This window comes from Triturus cristatus, chromosome 9, assembly GCF_964204655.1.
Source record: "Triturus cristatus chromosome 9, aTriCri1.1, whole genome shotgun sequence".
NCBI classification, from domain to species: Eukaryota; Metazoa; Chordata; class Amphibia; order Caudata; family Salamandridae; genus Triturus; species Triturus cristatus.
The window spans coordinates 107,018,419-107,038,563 of NC_140592.1; the positions used below are offsets into that span (position 1 = coordinate 107,018,419).

The window sequence follows — 20,145 nt, forward strand, 5'->3', positions numbered from 1 at the left end:
AAAAGAATTCTTCAGATCTGAACTGGAGAAAACCAAAAATAGACCTCGCAAGCTCTTCGACTTGGTCAAACAGCAATCCAACAAACTAACGAAAACCACCAAAGAGACACCTAAAGAACAAGTTACTTACCTTCGGTAACGATGTATCTGTAAGAAACATTAGTTAGTTAGATTCCTCACCTTAGAATATCCCCAGGCGTCAGACTGGATCCGGAAGATTTTTCGTCAGCAATACCCCTTGCGCGTCGCTAGGCGTCGTCTGCGACTCCGCGTCCGTCGTCGGCGTCGTGTGCCGGAATGACGTCGGAGTACTTAGACGCCGCCCTCGCACGCTGACGTCAGTTCTTGTACATAGCTTTCCGCGCCAGGAACGCAGAGCCATGCAAAGACAGACACTGGTGCCAAAAATAAAATCTAGGGGCCTGAAAAGGATAACCTTAACCCTAGATGTCAGTTCGCAGAACGGGGAGGATGGGTGGGTCGGTGAGGAATCTAACTAACTAATGTTTCTTACAGATACATCGTTACCGAAGGTAAGTAACTTGTTCATCTGAAAGAAACACGTTAGTTAGATTCCTCACCTTAGAATAGATACCCAAGCAATACCATCCCCGGTGGTGGGTCTGCGAACCAAGATCACACCAGAAAGTCCTGGAGGACAGAACGGCCAAAGAAGCCATCCCTCCGGACTTGGCTGTCAAGGCAATAATGCCTGGCAAACGTGTGTAGCGAAGCCCACGTCGCCGCCTGACAGATGTCCTGCAAAGGGACACCCCGTCCCAAAGCAGTAGTAGCCGCTGTGGCCCGAGTAGAATGGGCGCGCAGCCCAACAGGAGGGTCCTTTTTTGCCAAGGAATAACAAATTTTGATGCACAAAACAACCCACCGAGAGATGGTCCATTTGTGCACAGCTTTCCCCTTCTTAGCACCCACGTATACAACGAAAAGTTGGTCGTCCACCCGGAACTGCTTTGTGCGGTCCAGATAAAAGGAGAGCGCACGTTTGGGGTCCAGACGGTGGAGCCTCTCATCCTCTTTAGAAGGATGCGGAGGCGGAAAGAAGGTGGGCAAGGTGACAGACTGCCCAAGGTGAAATTGAGTCACCACTTTAGGAAGAAAGGAGGGACGAGGCCGAAGGACAACCTTGTCCGGATGAACAGAGAGAAAAGGAGGCTTAGATGATAAAGCCTGGAGCTCACTCACCCGTCTAGCCGAGGTGATGGCTACCAGAAAAGCAGTCTTAAGCGTCAGCAGACGAAGAGGACAATTATGAAGAGGCTCAAAGGGAGCGCACATTAGAAATGTGAGAACAAGATTCAAGTCCCACTGAGGCATTACAAAAGGGACAGGAGGGAACGTGTGAGTAATGCCTTTTAGAAAGCGTGTAACTACAGGGGACTTGAAAAGAGAAGGCTGATCAGGAAGCCGCAAGAAGGCAGAGATGGCAGCAAGATAACCTTTCAAGGTGCCCAGGGCAGAGCCCTGCCGGGCCAAAGAAAGAAGAAAGAGCAGAACCTCAGAAAGAGGGGCGGAAAGGGGATCCACAGCCTTTGTTGTGCACCATGCCACAAATTTGTTCCACCGGCAGGCGTATACCGTCTTTGTGGCGGGACGCCTGGCTGCCAGAATGATATCACAGACTTCAGGAGGCAAGTCAAATGGCATCAACTGCCGCCGCTCAATCTCCACGCATGGAGGTGGAGGCTGGACAGGTCTGGGTGGAGGACCGTCCCCTGCTGCTGCGACAGAAGATCCTCCCGAAGGGGCAGACGTATCGGAGGATCGGTCAACATACTGAGTAGCTCGGGATACCAGTACCTTCGTGCCCAATCCGGAGCCACCAAGATGACTTGGGCCCGGTCGTGCCTGATCTTCTTCAGCACTCTGGGCAGAAGTGGTATAGGTGGAAAGGCGTACAACAGACCGCAACTCCACTTGTGACGAAAAGCGTCGCCGAGCGCGTGCCGCCTTGGAAATTCCAACGCGCAGAACTGCTGACATTGCGCGTTTTCTTCGGTGGCGAATAGATCTAACCAAGGCTCTCCCCACTGCTAAAAAAGACCTTGCGCCACTTCGGAGTTCAGACGCCATTCGTGATCCATCATGCACCGGCGGCTGAGTACGTCTGCTCTGGCGTTCAGAGAGCCCGCCAGATGTTGAACCACTACGGTGACGCCCTGGTGTTCCAGCCATGTCCAGAGGCGCAGAGCCTCCTGACAAAGGGTCCACGACCCCACCCCGCCCTGTTTGTTGCAATACCACATGGCGGTGGTGTTGTCCGTGAACACCTGCACGACACTTCCCCTGACAGAGGGAAGGAAGGCTTTCAGTGCAAGTCGGATCGCTCTCAACTCCAACAGGTTGATGTGGAGACGAGACTCCGCCGGAGACCAGAGGCCTCTGATCTCCGCCTCTCCCATATGGCCACCCCATCCCAGGAGGGACGCATCCGTCACTACGACATGCTCTGGTTGGGGAAGGGAGAGGCTCTTGCCCGTGACCCAATCGCGGTCCGTGAGCCACCACTGCAACTGCTGTGCAGTGCCCTCCGAGATCAAGACATGGTCGGACAGGTTGCCGTGATGCTGGGCCCACTGAAACTTCAGGTCCCACTGCAGAGCCCGCATGCGCCGCCTGGCGTGATGCACTAGTAGGATGCAGGAGGCCATCAGCCCCAGAAGCCGCAACACTAGCCTGACCGAAACCCAGGATAGAGGCCGAAAGATGGGAATCAGGGCCTGAATATCCCGGACCTGCTGTTCCGGCGGATAGACCCGGAACTGCGCCGAATCGAGAACCGCTCCGATGAAGAGGAGCTTCTGAGAGGGACTCAGGTGTGACTTCGGCATGTTGATGGAAAACCCCAGCAAATGTAGGAGATCCGCCGTAGTCTGGAGGTGGGAGACGACTGCCTGGGGCGAGCCCGCCTTCAACAACCAGTCGTCGAGATAGGGGAAGACTGGAACCCCTGATCTGCGCAGATGAGATGCGACCACCGCCATCACTTTCGTGAACACCCGAGGGGCACTGGTAAGGCCGAAGGGGAGCACGGTAAACTGAAAGTGCTCTTGACCCACCGTGAACCGCAGGTAACGCCGGTGGGCTGGCAGGACGGGGATGTGGAAATATGCGTCCTGCAAGTCCAACGCTACCATCCAGTCTCCAGGGTCTAGGGCAGCTAGAACCTGAGCCAAAGTTAACATCTTGAACCTCTCCTTCCGGAGGGAGGAAGGCATTGACGTTCCGGTGGTCCAAGATGGGGCGTAGGCCCCCTTTGCCCTTCTTGGGAACCAGAAAGTAGTGGGAATAACAACCACGACCTACTTCTGGGCTCGGAACGCGCTCGACGGCCCCCTTGGCCAAGAGGGCCGAAACTTCCTCGCGGAGAAGATTCAAATGATCCCCCGAGATACGATGGTGCTGCGGTGGCATGGCTGGAGGGGTCGTCTCGAAGGGGAGGGAGTAGCCCCTTTGGACGATTTGCAGCACCCACCTGTCCGATGTGATGGACCGCCAGTGGAGCAGGTGATGGCGAACTCTGCCGCCCACTGGCGTGGAATGGGCCTGAAAGCTCGGACTAGGAAGGCTTTGAGGCGGATGCTGCCGGGGTGGATGTGGGTGACCGCGTCGTCCTCCAGAACCGCCTCGGCGGAAACCACGACCGCGAGCAGGTTGGTTCTGCGGCTGGTGGCTAGGCGTACGTGAGGAGGCACCCCTTCCTTGGCCACGAAAGGCGGAAGTTTGCGACCGCGGGGCCGAGAGGCCCAAGGACTTGGCCGTAGCCCGGGAGTCCTTAATGCGATTCAGCGCACCGTCCGCTTTCTCACCAAAAAGGCGAGTGCCATCAAAGGGCATGTCCATGAGAGTGCTCTGGACATCACCCGAAAAGGACGTGGACCGCAGCCAGGCGTGACGTCTAAGCGCCACCGTGGTAGAAATCGCCCTACCCAGCGAGTCCGTAGTGTCAAGCCCACATCGGATGGCATGTCGTGCTGCATCCCTCCCATCGGCCAGAGCCTGGGTAAGTCGTGTCTGGACCTCCTCCGGACACAGGGGCAGCACGTCCTCCACCATATCCCACAGAGAGTGGGAATAACGGTCTAAGAGACAGGCGGTGTTCAAGGACCGCAGGCCCAAACTAAGGGAGGAGAACAGCTTTTTGCCAAACTGTTCCAGTCTCTTGGAATCCCGGTCCGGCGGAGCGGTCGGGAAGGAGGATTGGGAGGTAGAAGCCTGGATAACCAGCCTCTCGGGGGTAGGGTGTTGGGACAGAAAACTGGGGTCGCCCGGAGCAGGGCAGTGGCACCTGGCGACGTTCCTGTCCACAGGAGGAACTGTGGAGGGCTTGGACCAGGTGCCCTGCAGAACGTCAATGAGGGCCTCATTGAATTGCAGCAGAGGCTCAGTGGAGCTTGCTGCAGACTGAAGCACCTCAGTGAGGACGTTAGTCCTCACAGCCACGGCAGGCAGCTCAAGCCCAAGGGCAGCGGCCGCCTTGCGCAGCACCACAGAGAAAGCAGCACCCTCCTCCGAAGCCACAGTCGGAGGAGAGATGAATCCAGTGTCTGGAGAGGTATCCAGACCACTGGCCTCCCCCAGTTCATCTGCCCAGTCCTGTGACAGCTGAGCCTGAACGGCCATAGGATCCTCGGACCCCTCCCATTCGTCCCCGTCATCCGATTCCTGGTAAGCAGGAGGAAGGATCGGAGCCGGACGATAGACATAATGTGTCTCCAGCAGCGCCGAACACGGCGTCCATCGACGCCGTAACGGCGCCGGGCCCGGAGCGGGGCTGAACTGGGGCTCGACGCCGAGCGGAGCCGGCGTCGGAGGTGGTACCGGTGTCGACGCCGGCAGAGGAGGCGTGACGAGGTCGACCGGCGTCGGCGGGGACTCGGGAACGGGTCCCTCGGACACTTGCGGCGTCGAGGCCGGAGCCATCGACGGCGCCGGGGCCGGAGCCGCCGGCAGGCAAGGTTGCCCAGTCGGGTCTGCGGGGCCCGAAGGCGCGCCAACGGGCGTCGACGGCAGAGCCAGGTTCCTCATGGCCGAGAGGAAGGCACTGACTTCCGCCGGCGTCGCCTCAGTCCCAGGGACCGGCGGGTATGGGGACTTGCGCGGCGCCTGCGGCTCCCCTGGAGCTGCGGGGGTGGAACCACCCTGACCCTCGGCCGAGTTGCGCGACCGGCGAGGGGAGTCCGAAGAGCGGTGTCGCCTCTTGGACTTCTTGGAGTGCTTCGACTTACCCGAAGACTTGGAGCCAGACGATCGATGATGACGTCGGCTGCGGCTCCGCGACCGATCCTTGGACCTCCTCCTGGACCGGGAACGAGAGGGGCGCGGAGCCGAGTGGCAAAGCTCGAGAAGCTTACGGGACCGCTCCAGTCTAGCCTTCGAGGTCAGGGCCTTGCAGTCCGAACACGACTCCGCGTCGTGGTCGAGGCCCAAACAGTAAAGGCACCGGCGGTGATGGTCCGTAACCGACATCAAGCGGTTGCAGTCAGCACAGGCTTTAAAACCAGGCATCCTACCGGCACCGGAGTAGAGACAAGATCAAAAAGGATCAAAAAACTTAGTCAAAAAAGACTAAAAGGGGTAGCTCTCCCGGATCTGCGCTTACTGGCGCGGAAAAAAGAAGAACTGACGTCAGCGCGCGAGGGCGGCGTCTAAGTACTCCAACGACGTCATTCCGGCGCACGACGCCGACGACGGACGCGGAGCCGCAGACGACGCCTAGCGACGCGCAAGGGGTATTGCTGACGAAAAATCTTCCGGATCCAGTCTGACGCCTGGGGATATTCTAAGGTGAGGAATCTAACTAACGTGTTTCTTTCAGATCCCCTAATATAAAGCGAGGAATTCTCTGCCTTCTTCTGCGACAAAATCTCTGCCCTTGGAAATTAACTTAAATCCGCTACTCGTCACCAAAATCTAAATCTGCCTGCTCCACCTCCTCTCTCCGCGCGGTCCTCCCAAACCTCACCCAAAAACCTAGCACACTGGTCCAAGTTTAAAACCTATGACGAACATACTATCTCGAGAATTCTTGCCTCCTTAAAACCGAACAATAACTTTAATGATCCTCTCCCCTCTAACTGCCTAGCTGCCGCCTCTCAGGCTATGGTCCCTTCCAGGACCTCAAACGCCTCTCTCCTACAGGGCTCAATTCCTGACTCACTTAAGGCTGGCCAAGTTATGCCCATCCTAAAAAAAAACGCTGGACCCTGACTCCGCCGAGAACTATAGACCCATATCCAACATGCTTCTCCTTGCCAAAGTTCTGGAAAAATGTGTGCAACAGCAGCTAAGCCTACACATCAACAACTTTCACATGCTAGATGACTTCCAATCAGGGTTCAGACCTGGACACAGCACGGAAACCACCCTCCTCTACATAGTGGATGACGCCCTCCAAGTCTTCGACCTAGGCAAAAACCTGTCTCGTAATCCTCCTAGACCGGTCCTCTGCCTTTGATACAGTTAACCACTAAATTCTCCTAGAACGCCTCAAACTCAGAATGGGGTTGGATGGCACAATCTTTGAATGGTGTAGATCCTTCCTCCAGAACCGCTCACAGAGAGTCCTCATCAACGGTGATCTATCCACCCCCTCTCCAGTTAGAGTCCCCTCAAGGATCAACTCTCTCCCCTACCCTCTTCAACCTTTACCTTGAAGCTCTCATGAGGTGCTACGTGCCGCCAACATCTCCTACCTTATGTACGCTGACGATACACAGATCTACATAAAAATCTCGTCCCCTGAGGACATTCTCTCTCTGAACGAGGCCCTGAAGCGGACAGTCCACTGGCTCACCGCCAACCAGCTAAAACTCCACGCAAATAAAACGAATTTCTCCTGGTCTCCCCACCCAAACCCAATCCAGACATCCAGGAATGGATCAAGACCATCACAGCACTAAACTGCCCTCCTACCATTGTTGACTCGACGAAATCCCTTGGAATAACCCTTGACGGCAGCCTGAACATGAGCGGCCATATAAACTCGATGGCCAAAACGGCTAGATTCCACCTGAGTTACCCAAGAAACCTAAAAACCTTCCTCGATGTGGCCGACCCTAAAACAGCAACCCAGGCACTAGTCATTTCCAGACTAGAATATGGATGCTCTACTTTCGCAGGGCTACCCAAGAACTCCCTGGCCCCATTGAAAGCCTGCCTCAACACCGCCGCCAGACTCTTAACTGGCTCAAAGAAATTCAACCACATCTCCCCCCCACCTCAAAGCTCTGCACTGGCTTCCCCTAGAGGCCAGAATCCAATTTAAACTGGCCTGCATTACTCACAAAGCCCTTTACTCCAATTCCCCTTCATTTCTTGCACAAAAACTCGTGGTATCTGGAGGAGCCAGAAACTCCCGATCTGCCCAAGACCTGCTGCTGCAACCAGCACGCTTCCAGAAGAAAAAACTTACAATCTGGCCTTCCCTGGGGCCGCGCCAAGAATTTGGAACGCTCTCCCACTCGCCATCAGAAGACTTCCGTCCTTGGCACACTTTAAGGAAACCAAAACCTTCTTAATGGGAAAATACCTCGCCTAACAAATACTTTACAATCACCGCATTGACTTGCCCCGCTCCCCACCTCGACACTATCCATGGCCTCTACGGATGATACCTATTCTGCACTCCTGGGCATCCCCCAAGAGCGGAGACTGCGTGCCTTCTTGTATAATGTATCTACCTGTTTTAATTTTTATATCACATGTAGCCTGGACTTTAGACTGCGTGCTTTTCCTGTATAATGTATCCCCTACCATCCCCAATTTGATCCCTCCCGTCCCTACGCTTGTATACTACTCCTTAATCCTGTAAAGCGCTCAGATACCCTCACAGGTCTGGTTCGCGCTCTATAAAACTATCAAATAAATAAATCAACATTTGTACCATGACCAAAAGATATGCATTTTGCTTAAACATTCTCACTGGCAGGTTTGAGGTAGAAAATGTTTTATTAACCGCCTCTACCGATCACAAAAACCTCTGGTAAGTTGTTTCACTACAACAGAAGCAAATACCAGGTCACTTTCAAGCACCTTCAACAGTCAGCACCTTCACTTTATTTTCCCTCCTCAGTGATGTAGAATTATCTTGCGCTGATTGGCGTAAGGAGGTTTGCTGGTGGAGTAAGCATGAGTAAACAACCCTGGCTAGGAGCCCCTCACATATTGTAAGCTCTCCTCTCATGGGCAGTCTGCAGGCTAAATCTAGAACCAGTAAGACTTTGTGGTTCTCATACTCAAAGTGCAATTATGCTTTGACACCAGGATCTGCTTTTTTGGGGGGTCTTTTGGCTGATTATGGAACTCATTACTTACTCCTTATGTTAGTGCCACATTACCAAAAGCCCCCATGTCATAGCTGTGCATTGTGCTTTACTCAGGTTGTCTTATTACTGTATAATTTGGTTTTAGGAGGGTTTGTATACGCTCACACAGTATGAAAAGAGGTGCCATTTTGGTGGACAACTGCTGCTGCCCCCTTCTTTCCAAGAGCTGTTTTTACTCTTCTGGCTAACAAGACTCACTGCACCAACTTACTTCTTGGGCTCAGAATGTTAGTTTTTGTTAGGAAGCCCGCCAAATACACAATGAACTGCCGCTGCATGTCCACTCTCAGACAGGTCAACAGCATGAGTAAAGTGTAGTATGTTTTGGGTTTTCTAAAGTTAGGTACTGCAGTGAACTTACCTCTTTTACGCACTGGTGCATCCTTCTCCAAGGAATCCTCATCTTTCTTTTTATTTCCCAAGTCACTTGTGTTCACAGTCACCGTGGCTTTTATTTCTTGCTGGGCCACCTTCATCCGATCATAAAACACCTTGAAGAATTTCTCAGACTTCTTGTCTTCTGTCAGGCGACAGAAAAAGGAGTGCTACCAAAAAAACAGTAACTGACAAATTAGCAAAATTGGAGTTAATTGGGTTAAATAGTCCATGCAATAGGGATAACCAGTTCTGACAGATCACTATGCTTGCTAGATTAGGACATTGTGAGCATATTGGTTGCTGTCCCATATGGAATAAGCGAATTTAAGTATCCAGTATAAGAGTTACGTTAAGACCCATAGGTCTTCAATGTCTGGCAACATGGAGTCCACAAAGGCTAGGAACTTAAAAAAAATACAGGTAGAATACAGCTAACCTACAACGCATAGATTTCAACTGGCTGCATGTCTTCGGTGTACTTCACTAGATAATTCACCAACAGAACACTGACCACAGAATTGATAGCAGTGAGGATACGTGGCACGTTAGAGACAGGGGACTTTGTTTCCTAAAGACCCAATCACACAAGACACAGAAGGCCCGAGAAACATGAGGCGACACACAACAGCTACCATCTTGTGAGCAGATGTACGAGTTACTTACCTTCGGTAACGATGTATCTGGTAGAGAAGATTCTAGCGGCAGATTCCTTCACGTAGAATTATCCCAAGGCGCGAGACTGGATCCGGAAACTATTTGCCACAGCATCCCTGCGCGCCGGGGGCGGGGCGACATCACGCGACTCCATCCAGGCGTCATCCGCGTACGTGACGTCAGCGAGGTCACATAAGACCCGCACCGGCGCACCCATGTCAGTTTTCTTCGGAGAACTTTTCCACACCACAACGCGGAACCACCAGATAAAAAACCGTGGGAGCATGGAACAGTGTGCGAAGAGCAGAAAAATTGGAAAGAAAGGGTGACTAACACCACCAGGGTAGTGCCATCACCGCAGACCCCAATGGCAGGGAAAGAAGAAAAAAAGAACAAGCAGAAACCTGCGCAGCCACCCTGCCCGCACATAGACAACCTCCCATCTCTGTGCCCCGAAGGGAAGAACAGGCATGAAAGTAATGGCACACGTCGGAAGCCCACCCCCCTCATCCTGAGCAAGGAAGGGAACCAGTCCCAAGACAGACAGGGACAACAAACCACCAAGCCACCCCAACCTAGAGGGCAACCACCCACAAGGATAAGGGCAAGAAATGGCCAGAGAACCCTCAAACCAGAGGACAGCAATGGAGGGGAGGGAGGACAAGGATAGAAGCAATTCCCCCCCCCCCCCCCCAAACCTGGAGTAGCCAGAGCAGCAGGGCACCAGCGCACTGAAACCTCATCCTCCAAAGAATCAAGGGAGGAATGAATGGCCCCAGACGGAGCCACCCTTCAAGAACAAGGAAGGCACTCACAGGAGACAGCCCCCCACCGGGAGGCGAGTACCGAAGACCAACCCAAGGGTCCTCGCAGAACAGGGGAGGAAGGGCAGGCCGTGAAGGAATCTGCGGCTAGAATCGTCTCTACCTGATACATCGTTACCGAAGGTAAGTAACACGTACATCTGATAGAGACTACTAGCCGCAGATTCCTTCACATAAAATAGATACCCTAGCAATACCCCCTGGGAAGGAGGGTCTGCGAAAGGACCCCACCAACCAAAGCAGAACAGAGGGGCCCACAGGGGACCAAATCTGTGGGGCAGGTAGAACCTTGCCCCTGCCAGGCCAAGGGAACCCCACAAGCAGAACCCCACCAAACCCAAGGGGACATAGGAGGGAAGGAAGGCTGAAGAGGTTTGTACACTCACAGCAGAGGAACCAAGGGAAAGGACTGAGAGGCCGAAGCACTCCACTCCCCCACAAGGCAACATAGCTCCCGCTGAATGTCAAGATAGGAAGACAGAAGAAGAAGCCTAGAGGGCCCAAGGAAACCAAGGAGAAGGCGGCGAGCCCATTCCAGATGGAGAGCAGCCTGCCTGTCAGAACAATGCCGGCAGTCAAGGCCAGAAGCAAGAAGAACAGCCCGAGGCCCCAGGAAGACCAAGTAGGCAACGCCTGGCAAGGGAGAACAAAGGGACATCCCAGACCGCAGACCGGGAGCAGGGAGAGGAGAGGTCCGGTCCACCACCACGAGTGCACACAAAATTCAGGAAGCAAAAGCAACCTACGTAAACACCATGGAGAACAGGTAGCCGAAGGCGACCAGAACCCCCCAGCAGAGCACAAGCTATATGACAGCTACCATAACCCCACATAGGGCACGTGAAGTCCCAATATATGGAAACCCTCTTTGGAAGAACTTCCGCAGCAGAGGAATAAACAAAAGAATCACGGGGAAAAAAAGCACCCCCGCTACAGGCTTGACAGCAGCCCAAGCAAAGCAGAAGGCCCAATCTCAGGGCAAAGTCTGCGCAACAACTCCTGCAGAACTCCCACACAACAAAGGGCCGTCCAGCAGCCAACAACGCCAAATTCCCAAGGAATGATGTAAACGGCCAGAAAAACATACTCCACAACCATAACCGCCGGCCTGAGAAGGCCCAAAAGCAACCCTAACTCAAAAGTCACTGAGGAGGTGACGGAGGAGGGGGGCGGATGGAGCCCTGCCAGGAGCCTCTGGATGGCGGAGTCGGCCGGGGCATGAAACAGACTGCCATCAAATGGGAGATGAATGAGCCTCTCCCGAATTTTTTCGGGGAGGACTCCGTCCCGAAGCCAAGCATGGCGACGGAGGGCGACTGAGGAAGCCATGGCCTGGCCCAGCACCTCAGACGTCCAGAGCGGAGAGGAGAATTAACGCCGCAAGCTCCCAGCCATCCAATGCATGGTGCCGCAAATCCACCTGAGCAGACTCCTGGGACGCTGCAGACCCCAGAGACTCAGCCGAGTCCCACAAACAGGAGGAGGCCCTAGCCAGCACACAGGTGTTAAGGGCCTGCAGGGCCATGCTGGTCGAGGCAAAAATGTTGCATCCCCAAGTGTCCAGCCAGCGGGCCTCTCTGGACAGCGGAGCCAACAGGGGCAGCAGGGAGGGAAAAGCAGTCTGCAGAAGAGGACTGGCGGTTGAGGGGTGAATGGACAGGCACGCCTGGTCACACGGCGTATGAAGGTGCCGATGCAGAAACTGCAGAAAGCACCGGGTCCCCGGAGGCAGGACTCCTCCAAGCCCCTGTCAAGGCAAAAAGGAGCGAACCTTCAAAGGGAAGTAAGATTTCCCTTCCACCAGAGCCCTGGTGGAGGACCTTTAACAGATGGTTCGCCGGAAAGTGAGCCACCAGGTCACCCATGCGTAGGATGCCCACAGCCGTGGACACCGTATGAGCGAAAGCCGCACCCGCATTCGTAGGGCCCTGCGGTGGACAAAGCAGCTCCTCTGTGGGCGATGGCTGCAAGCTAAGGCTGCCGCCCCTAGGCCATGAGGGGCGGGCAAGGGCCAGACCTGGAAGTCAGGAGGAGCTGAAGAATGAGGGACCTGCCGCTCTTCCAACGAACACCCCTGCCTCAGGAAGGGCGGGGAGCCACCCTTCGACACCGGTGAAAAGGACACCACACGGCGACCAGTGTCCGGGGAGGATGACACCATTATGCAGCCTGCCTTTGGAGAAGGAGCGTCCGAAGACTAATCCGCTGTACGACCCCTGCGCAGAGTCCGCTGCTTGAGGCAGGACACCGGCACCATCCGGCGTCGCCAGGCAAGGGACCGCCAAGTCACCTCGCACCGGAGACCGGAGCGGGGACCGGAATAGAGCGCGAGCCGCACTGGCCCTGGAGCGGCACCGGCCCAAACCCGCCGAGGCAACCACCTGTGAGAGGGAACGGGATGGGCCCGGGGAGAGGCCCTAAGCTTTCCACCAGCCGCAGCCCATAAGGAGGCGAAGGTCGCCCAGCAACCCCTGTGGCAGCGCCAGGGACGATACAACCTCCGACTCGCCCTCCAACTAGGCAGCCGCCTGTGAGGAGGTACGAGAGGGGCCCGGAGAGGGACGAGGGGTCGGCCCTCGACACGGAGTGGGACGAGGAGGGGCCACTGACCCCTGTGGCTCCGCACGGTCCAGCTGCTGCAGGCGCCGTAGCAGTGTCACCTCTGCCTTAGACCGGACCGAGAGGAGTTCAGGGATGCGACCTGAGCCCTGGCGACCTCCCGCGATACCACTGGGACCCCGGCGGGGGTTTGCAGTGAGGCAGAGATGGTGTGGCCTGAAGGAGGTGCCCCAGAAGAGCCGCACCCCAACAGCACCACATCCTCCAAGCCTGGATCCGACCCAGTCAGGGCCAGGGCCGGGGCCACCGCGGAGGTCCCTGCGAAAGGCGAGAGATCCACCGACGCCCCAGGAGGGGAAGGAGGAGACGCCAGCGAGGCCTGTAAAGCCGCTGCGTAAGTCTCCATCTGGACTCTCAATGCCCCAACATCAGGAAACGGTGGATAGGACGACACGCGGGGCCGCATCACACGCGGAGAGACCACGCCCCCAGTAGGCCGGAAACCAGCCCCCGGAGACTAACTGCGACACTTACTTACCGGGGAGCAACACTCAAGTGACATCGGAGAAAGGTGAGGACCACGGCCGGACCTGAAGCCGTCCGCCAAAGGAGACCGAGGGGAGGACGTCAACCTGGAGAGACGTGCCGAGAGAAGATTAATTAAGCGCTCCCACCGCGACTTCAGCTTCAACTTTTGGCACGCCGCACAATCTGAGGTCCCGTGATCCTCCCCCAAACACCAAATGCAAATGAGGTGAGGGTCCCTCGCTGACATAAGACGCCCACAAAACGTGCACGTTTTAAAGCCTGAAGGCATTCGCACACTGTTCCAACCAAAAAAGAATGGAAGAAAGGGGGCCTTAAACAGGCCCGCAGCAAGGAACGGATCCGCGTTGCACACGCAAAAGGAAAAAACTGACATGGGCGTGCCGGGGCGGGTCTTGTGACCTCGCTGACATCACGTACGCGGACGCCTGGGCGGAGTTGCGTGATGTCGCCCCACCCCCGGCGCGCAGGGATGCTGTGACAAAAAGTTTCCGGATCCAGTCTCACGCCTGGGGATAATTCTACGTGAAGGAATCTGCGGCTAGTAGTCTATCAGATACTGCTAATTACCAGATTAAATGGACATGTGCTTGCACTGTACACATCTGTGACGGGTTAATATTACTAAGCCACCCTATTAAGAAACTATGATTAAGACCTAATTCATTCTATACATTAAAACGAATCCATCTTATAGAAGAATACTTCTTAGGTTGAAAGACCTAAAACTGCACCACAAAGTATACTTCTCAGACTGGTAGAAACTACCTTGAGTAGGAGCAAACCTTTACTCTATATTGATGTGCTGTTGGGTTATTGATTTAAACAACATAAGTTGTGTTGCCAAGCCGTATGATCTTACATTGACAGTTACATCAGAATCATACATTAAGCCATTATCATTCATATATGCTTATTATTTATCATGAGTAATTTTAGGAAATAGATCACTACTAAATTACTGAGCAAAATAGTTAGTTAACATTAATGCTATGTTTTCTTGTAGAATTTTACTTACTTATGAATTTGTTTAACCCCCGACTCGTTAAGAAGTCTCTATGAAATAGCAGGTACTCTTGTCACCTCCCAAGAGGCACAGTGGCTGAGATCAAGTGGTAATGTGTGTACTAGAGATTACTGGAGTAAATTCGAAATGTTAAAATGAGTGCCAATATAACATGTCTATATTAAATTCATTAACATGGAATCCCATGTTTTAGCCGTGGCTCTATAATATGGGCAATTAGCATGGGCGGCATATTTTTATGGGTCTAAAAAGACGAACATAGCTCAAAGTTACTCCATCAGCAAATAAGCTTCGTAGCACGGATGACATGCATCTACTGGTTTACTATGTTTTTAAATGTTTGAATCTACATTGCTTTGATTGCTATGGTCAGTCCTTGAATCCGTGAACCAAGATAACGGTTTCACACAGACCATTTCCTGAGATGGGACTGGTTAGACAGGAGCTTAATATGTAATATGGAGGTATCACTCATCAATCTTGGAAGATTAAAGGTTTGTTGAGGAAGCCATCAAAAGTATCAAGCCGTCTATACATGGGCAAAGTGATCAATGCACACAAATACCGCGCATGGAAAAGCAGATGCGGGAATACATGGATGGAAGCCGCTATCAGCTCTTTGGCCACAACTCTCAGACCCAGTGACAAAATGAACAAGTTACTTACCTTCAGTAACGCATTTTCTGGTAGAGACTATCTAGCTGCAGAAACCTTACCTTTGAATTTCCCAGACATCAGGCTGGATCTGGAAACTTTTGCTGAGCAATACCCCTTGCGTGCAACTTTGGGTGGCTCCATCCAGCTCCGTGTGAGGTCATCGGCGTCGTAAGCGTCGATTAAGACGTCGCAGTGCCCATATAGGCAACATCCAGGTGCCCCGACGTCAGTACTTTTTTCCATACCAGAAGCACTGAGTGACGAAGTAACTGGCACAGTCGTGTTCAAAACTATGGCCCTGAAAAGTGAGGTGGGGGGGGGGTAGACAACGCCAGTCCTACAATATCAGTCCACAAAGCAGGGAGGCATGGGTCGGGCTCTAAGGAATCTGCAGCTAGATAGAGTATTTACCAGATAATTCATTACCGAAGGTAAGTAACTTTCATCTGATAGAGACTTCTAGCTGCAGATTCCTTACCTTTAACCAGATACCTGAGCCATACCATCCCGGCCGTGGGTTGCAGACTCACATTCTATACTAAAAAGTCATTCAGGACCGAACTGGCAAAATGCCCATCCCAGCGCACCAGACCATCCAGACAGTAATGTTTTGCAAACGTGTGCTATGATGCCCACGTTGCCACCTGACAGATGTCTTGGACTGGGACACTCGAGCTAAGGCAGTAGTCGCACCCTTTCCCCTGGTGGAATGGGCCCTTAATCCCTCAGGGCGCTGCTTCTTTGCCAGGGAATAACATATCTTGATGCAGAGAACGACACAGATGTTTTTTTCTGTACTGCCCTTGCCTTCTTTGCTCTCACGTTGTCGTCAAACCCAATGTGCCCCCTTCTGACCCCTCGAGGCCATACTGCATGGCCTCATAAAACATATTTGAGTGGGAGTCACTCTGGCTCTCAGAGGGGGAGGTGAGGGGGGGGGGCATGAAGTCCACTCTGGCACCAGCTCTGCGGAACCGTACCTAGAGCATCGGTGCACCTTACCTCTCTCGATGACGGACACCAGCTGAGGTGAAGATGGTGCGGAAAGAAAAGAACTGACGTCCACGCACCTGGGTGGTTCCCATATAGGCACCGCTTCATAACCGATGCTAACAAACGCCGACTACGTCACGCGGAGCCGAATGGAGCCACCAGACGTCGCACGCAAGGGGTATTGCTCAGCAAAAGTTTACAGATCCAGTTTGAATCTGCAGCTAGAAGTCTCCATCGAATTAGATTGTGTGGTTACTAGTTCCATTAGTCCTCTGCATTTCCAAGACAAGGGAGATTGTTGTGCCCTATTCTTATACACGATTATGAATTCCATAAAACTTTACGTCCAAGAATCCGGAAATGCTTTCATATCCCAAGAACCCAGCTAGAGTGAATCAAAGTACTGATGTACTTGACATCACCCAACTCAAGCCTGGATTGAAAGTCATAGATTTGGGTTATAAGCCATTTACTGCACTACAAAGGGAAATAAATGTGACAACATGAGAACATTTGTACATTCTCAGAAATAAATTACTATTAGATTGAATAGATAATTCCAGTAAACTCCCTTTTTTCAGAGCACTATAACTTTGAAAGCAATGTCACATTTGACTTCATTTTTCCACCGAAAAAGTTGTATTGCCTAAAAATATCCCAAAAGTCATCAAGGCATACTGCGACTCAGTCTGGTCCAATTTAAACAAGACTAATTTATTGTACTTCCTGTTTTAGGCACTTAAGCTGTTTGCATTTCGGTAGTGATAATGGCCATGTCCACGACATGGCATGGGTTCATTTATGCACCTGACTGTGTTGAACTGTTTTAGGTTTGCATTTTCAAGCCATAATCTATAAGGTTTCTATGAGGGAAATTAAAAACACAAATCATAAGTTTGCTTTGCTGAGTAAGGAATTGAAGAAAACCGAGCAGAAATCGGTTTGGAAATTCTGATTTAGCCAAAGAGAGTGCATTGCTAGAAGGTGTGCAAATTGAGTCCTCATTCCCCCCTTTATTAATAACTAAACCTACACCATGCAGTAACACGCTACCTGCTAACAAGGCATGCATCTCCTCCATCATGGTCATCTGCACAAATTGTGCTGTGACTCATCTACTATAGGCGAAAGCACTGGGTACTGGTGCATAAGGAAGCAGTGCTAGGTAATTGTAGATGGGAATGGGCGACAGTAGGATTTTTTGTGGGTGATGAAGTAGACAATTCTGACCCAACAAGCCCCACTCTGGAACTCACTATTGTGTATAAGCTAGCAAGGTAAGCGAACCATGTTGTTCCTAACCATCAAGGATCTGGCTTGTACTTTTACACCTGTGCAGGCTTGCAACCTGCTCAACAAGAGCAAACAGTGCACACCGAGAAGCCAAGAACCAAGCTGAACAAATCAGTAGAAGTGTCCACAGTGTTACTCTTCAAATTGCTAATCCCTGGGCTTCAAGACCTGTCCGATAAACTGGTTCACATCCCGTGGATTCTCACACGAGGCAAAACAGACCTATCACTAAAACTGCCTACATCACAGAGATCATTAAGCCACACAATTCTGTTTCCTGGTTGATGCACGGTTAGTGTTTTGTGGGCATTCTCATCTGGTCACAGGCACTGTAATGCTTAAATCCTCTGTTTCTTACAGTTCCACAAGGATGTGGAAGATCTAGCTCTCCTCCACCCTCAAAACTGAAATCCTGATTCTTACAGTTCCACAAGGATGTGAAGATTTAGCTCTCCTTCACTCGCAATGCTGAAATCATGTTTCCTACAGTTACACAAGGACATGGAAGATCTAGTTCTCCTCTACTCTCAATGCTGAAATCCTGTTTCTTACAGTTTAACAAATACCTAGCACGCTTCCACTTTAAAAAAAAAATGTTTTATTGATGCTTTGCCATATTTGACAATTACATAATCTGGGAAGGAATACAGATAAAAGAAGAAAACCAGACAGCCGCAATAAATATATTAAAAACATCACAGTGCACGATATATCATCAACTTTTAAGACCATCGTATCGATAAAAGACAGAGGATATATAAGAAATTCGGTGTGCAATCCCACAACAGAATAAAGTGCAATTGCTTCAAAAAACATACTTTATCCATGTAAATATTTCCATTTAGGAGGCTTCCAACAACCAAGCTCCAGAACCCTTCCTTGGCTTAACATTCAGATACTCTTTCCTGCCGGAGTGAATCCATTCAGCCAGAGAATAAATGTCTTCCTCCCCTTCCGCCTAGCTTTCTTTCCCTTGAGTTCATATAAGGCCATTTCCACATAAAAAGTTGAGAAATCTGCCTTGCCATTGTAAGAAAGATGGTACCAGCAGATCCAACCATGCTGAGGCAATGCAAATTCGACATACTAGCAATAAATATAAGTGGCTCTTTCCCAGATATCGCTGATGTCCCATCGACCCAAAATAGCATAATTCGAGGAGTTATAACGAACTGAACGTCAGCAACTTTCCCCAAAAACCTAGAAATCTGTAGCCTGAGCAACTCAAACCGTGGACATGTACTAAACACATTAATCAAATTGGTGGCTGGTCCCTGGCACTGTGAACAATTGACCCCATCTCTGCCGCCCCACTTTGCAATCTTTGCAGGTGTATAATACAAGTTAAGTATAGCTTTATAATATTGCACCTGCAACCCGGTGAAGCATAATACAGCACAGCTCAATCGATTCATAAAAACTAAGATCAGTCCAACGGCTCATGTCAAACCTATCCCGAAGCTCCTTGAATGATGCTCATCTGATCCAGAGGAGAAAAAAAAGCACCCAATTTAAGAAACCTTTACTCTCCCACCTTGACAACCAGAGGACCTGAAATATCTTTGGCAGCAAAGGCTTCCGCTGTACTGGTGTTTATCAATTCAATCTCCCCAAACCAAATGTCTTCCTAAGGACCTCCCAGGTCTACCAGGGTATTAAAATTAGTGCAAGAATAGAGCAGCTGGTTACAAATAATATTTAACCTATTTTGGGTAAAGCCAATCAGGATTTCGATAGATCATCTACTGTGGGTTGGTGTAATATAGTTAAGATGCTGTTTTTACCTAAGATTTTATACTTTTTTAGGGCCATTCCATTGGAGTTTGAGAAAGCATGGTTTAACTCTTTTGGTACCCTGGTCTCCAGATTTCTATAGTCATACAGGAAGACCAGAAGGGTGTTTAGGTTGGTCTTTGCCCAGAGAGAGTGAGGTGGATGGGCTCTCCCGAATTTTAAATTTTACCAGCCAGCTGCTGCTCTCCAACACATGAGAATCTTTCTGGGAAATGATGGTATGGCACGGTTTACTCTGAGTGTACCTACAATTTAGTAGATTATTCATTGGTCCCAAGTCTAAAGGCAGTTAATTACGGTTTGTGGAACCCAGCTGCTACAAAAAAGTTAGAATCAAGGTACTGGTGGCTGCCCATAAAAACTGGGAGGTCCTCTTCCACTGTCAAAGCTGAAATCTTTGACTGTTTCTTACAGTTTCACAAGGACGTCTAAGACGTAGCTCTACCCCCCTCCATCAAACAGGCCTCCCTAATTCAGCGCTCTGTCCTTAGCACACCACTGCAGTGTTTAGTGGAGGCAAAGAACAGAACATGGGCACACATGCCAGGAGACTCCTAGTACTGCTGCAAGGCTGGCAGCGATTAACAGCCGTGCCAAGGGATGTCTCTCCACTGTCACGACTGCAGGCAATGGAGGGAGGTTTATCAGGAAGTGAGGCGGAAGAGTACCTGTTGAGACTCAACAAAAGAGGAGCGTGATGGTTGGGAGTCGTGCCACTTGAAGTGGGGGACTGTTCAGTGAGAGCCAAGAAGCACCAAAGAAAGTTTCAGAAGAGACGAGCAGGCCAGGGGCGTTCTCATGAGTTTGTAAACATGGAGGACAGCACAGACACAGCAGACTGGGAAATCTGCAGCAGCTTGAAAGACATTTAGACGCAGAAAACATTACACTACCGCTGCATCAGGATGTCCAGGCCAATGGAATGATCTACTAGGTTATCTGAAAGCAAGCCATGAAGTCCCACAGCTCAAGATTTGCCAAATAGAGGTCCCCATGTGCTCCAAGTCTGTTGCTCTAAACACATCTGTATCTTCACCCAGTCACTTTTTTGTGCCAAGGTCTTTAATTTGGACTA

The 20,145-nt window shown here is 51.5% G+C and overlaps 1 protein-coding gene across 5 annotated transcripts in view; it reads right to left on the bottom strand.

The window, feature by feature from the left end:
- The window catches only part of ITPR1 (inositol 1,4,5-trisphosphate receptor type 1), a 1,957,366-nt gene that overhangs the window by 484,936 nt on the left and 1,452,285 nt on the right, over positions 1 to 20,145 (bottom strand). For all 5 annotated transcript variants that reach the window (XM_085624511.1, XM_085624509.1, XM_085624508.1 and 2 more), the window contains one exon: positions 8,707 to 8,890. In XM_085624511.1, coding sequence (XP_085480637.1) covers positions 8,707 to 8,890 — 184 coding nt within the window. The remainder of the gene's footprint in view (positions 1 to 8,706; positions 8,891 to 20,145) is intronic.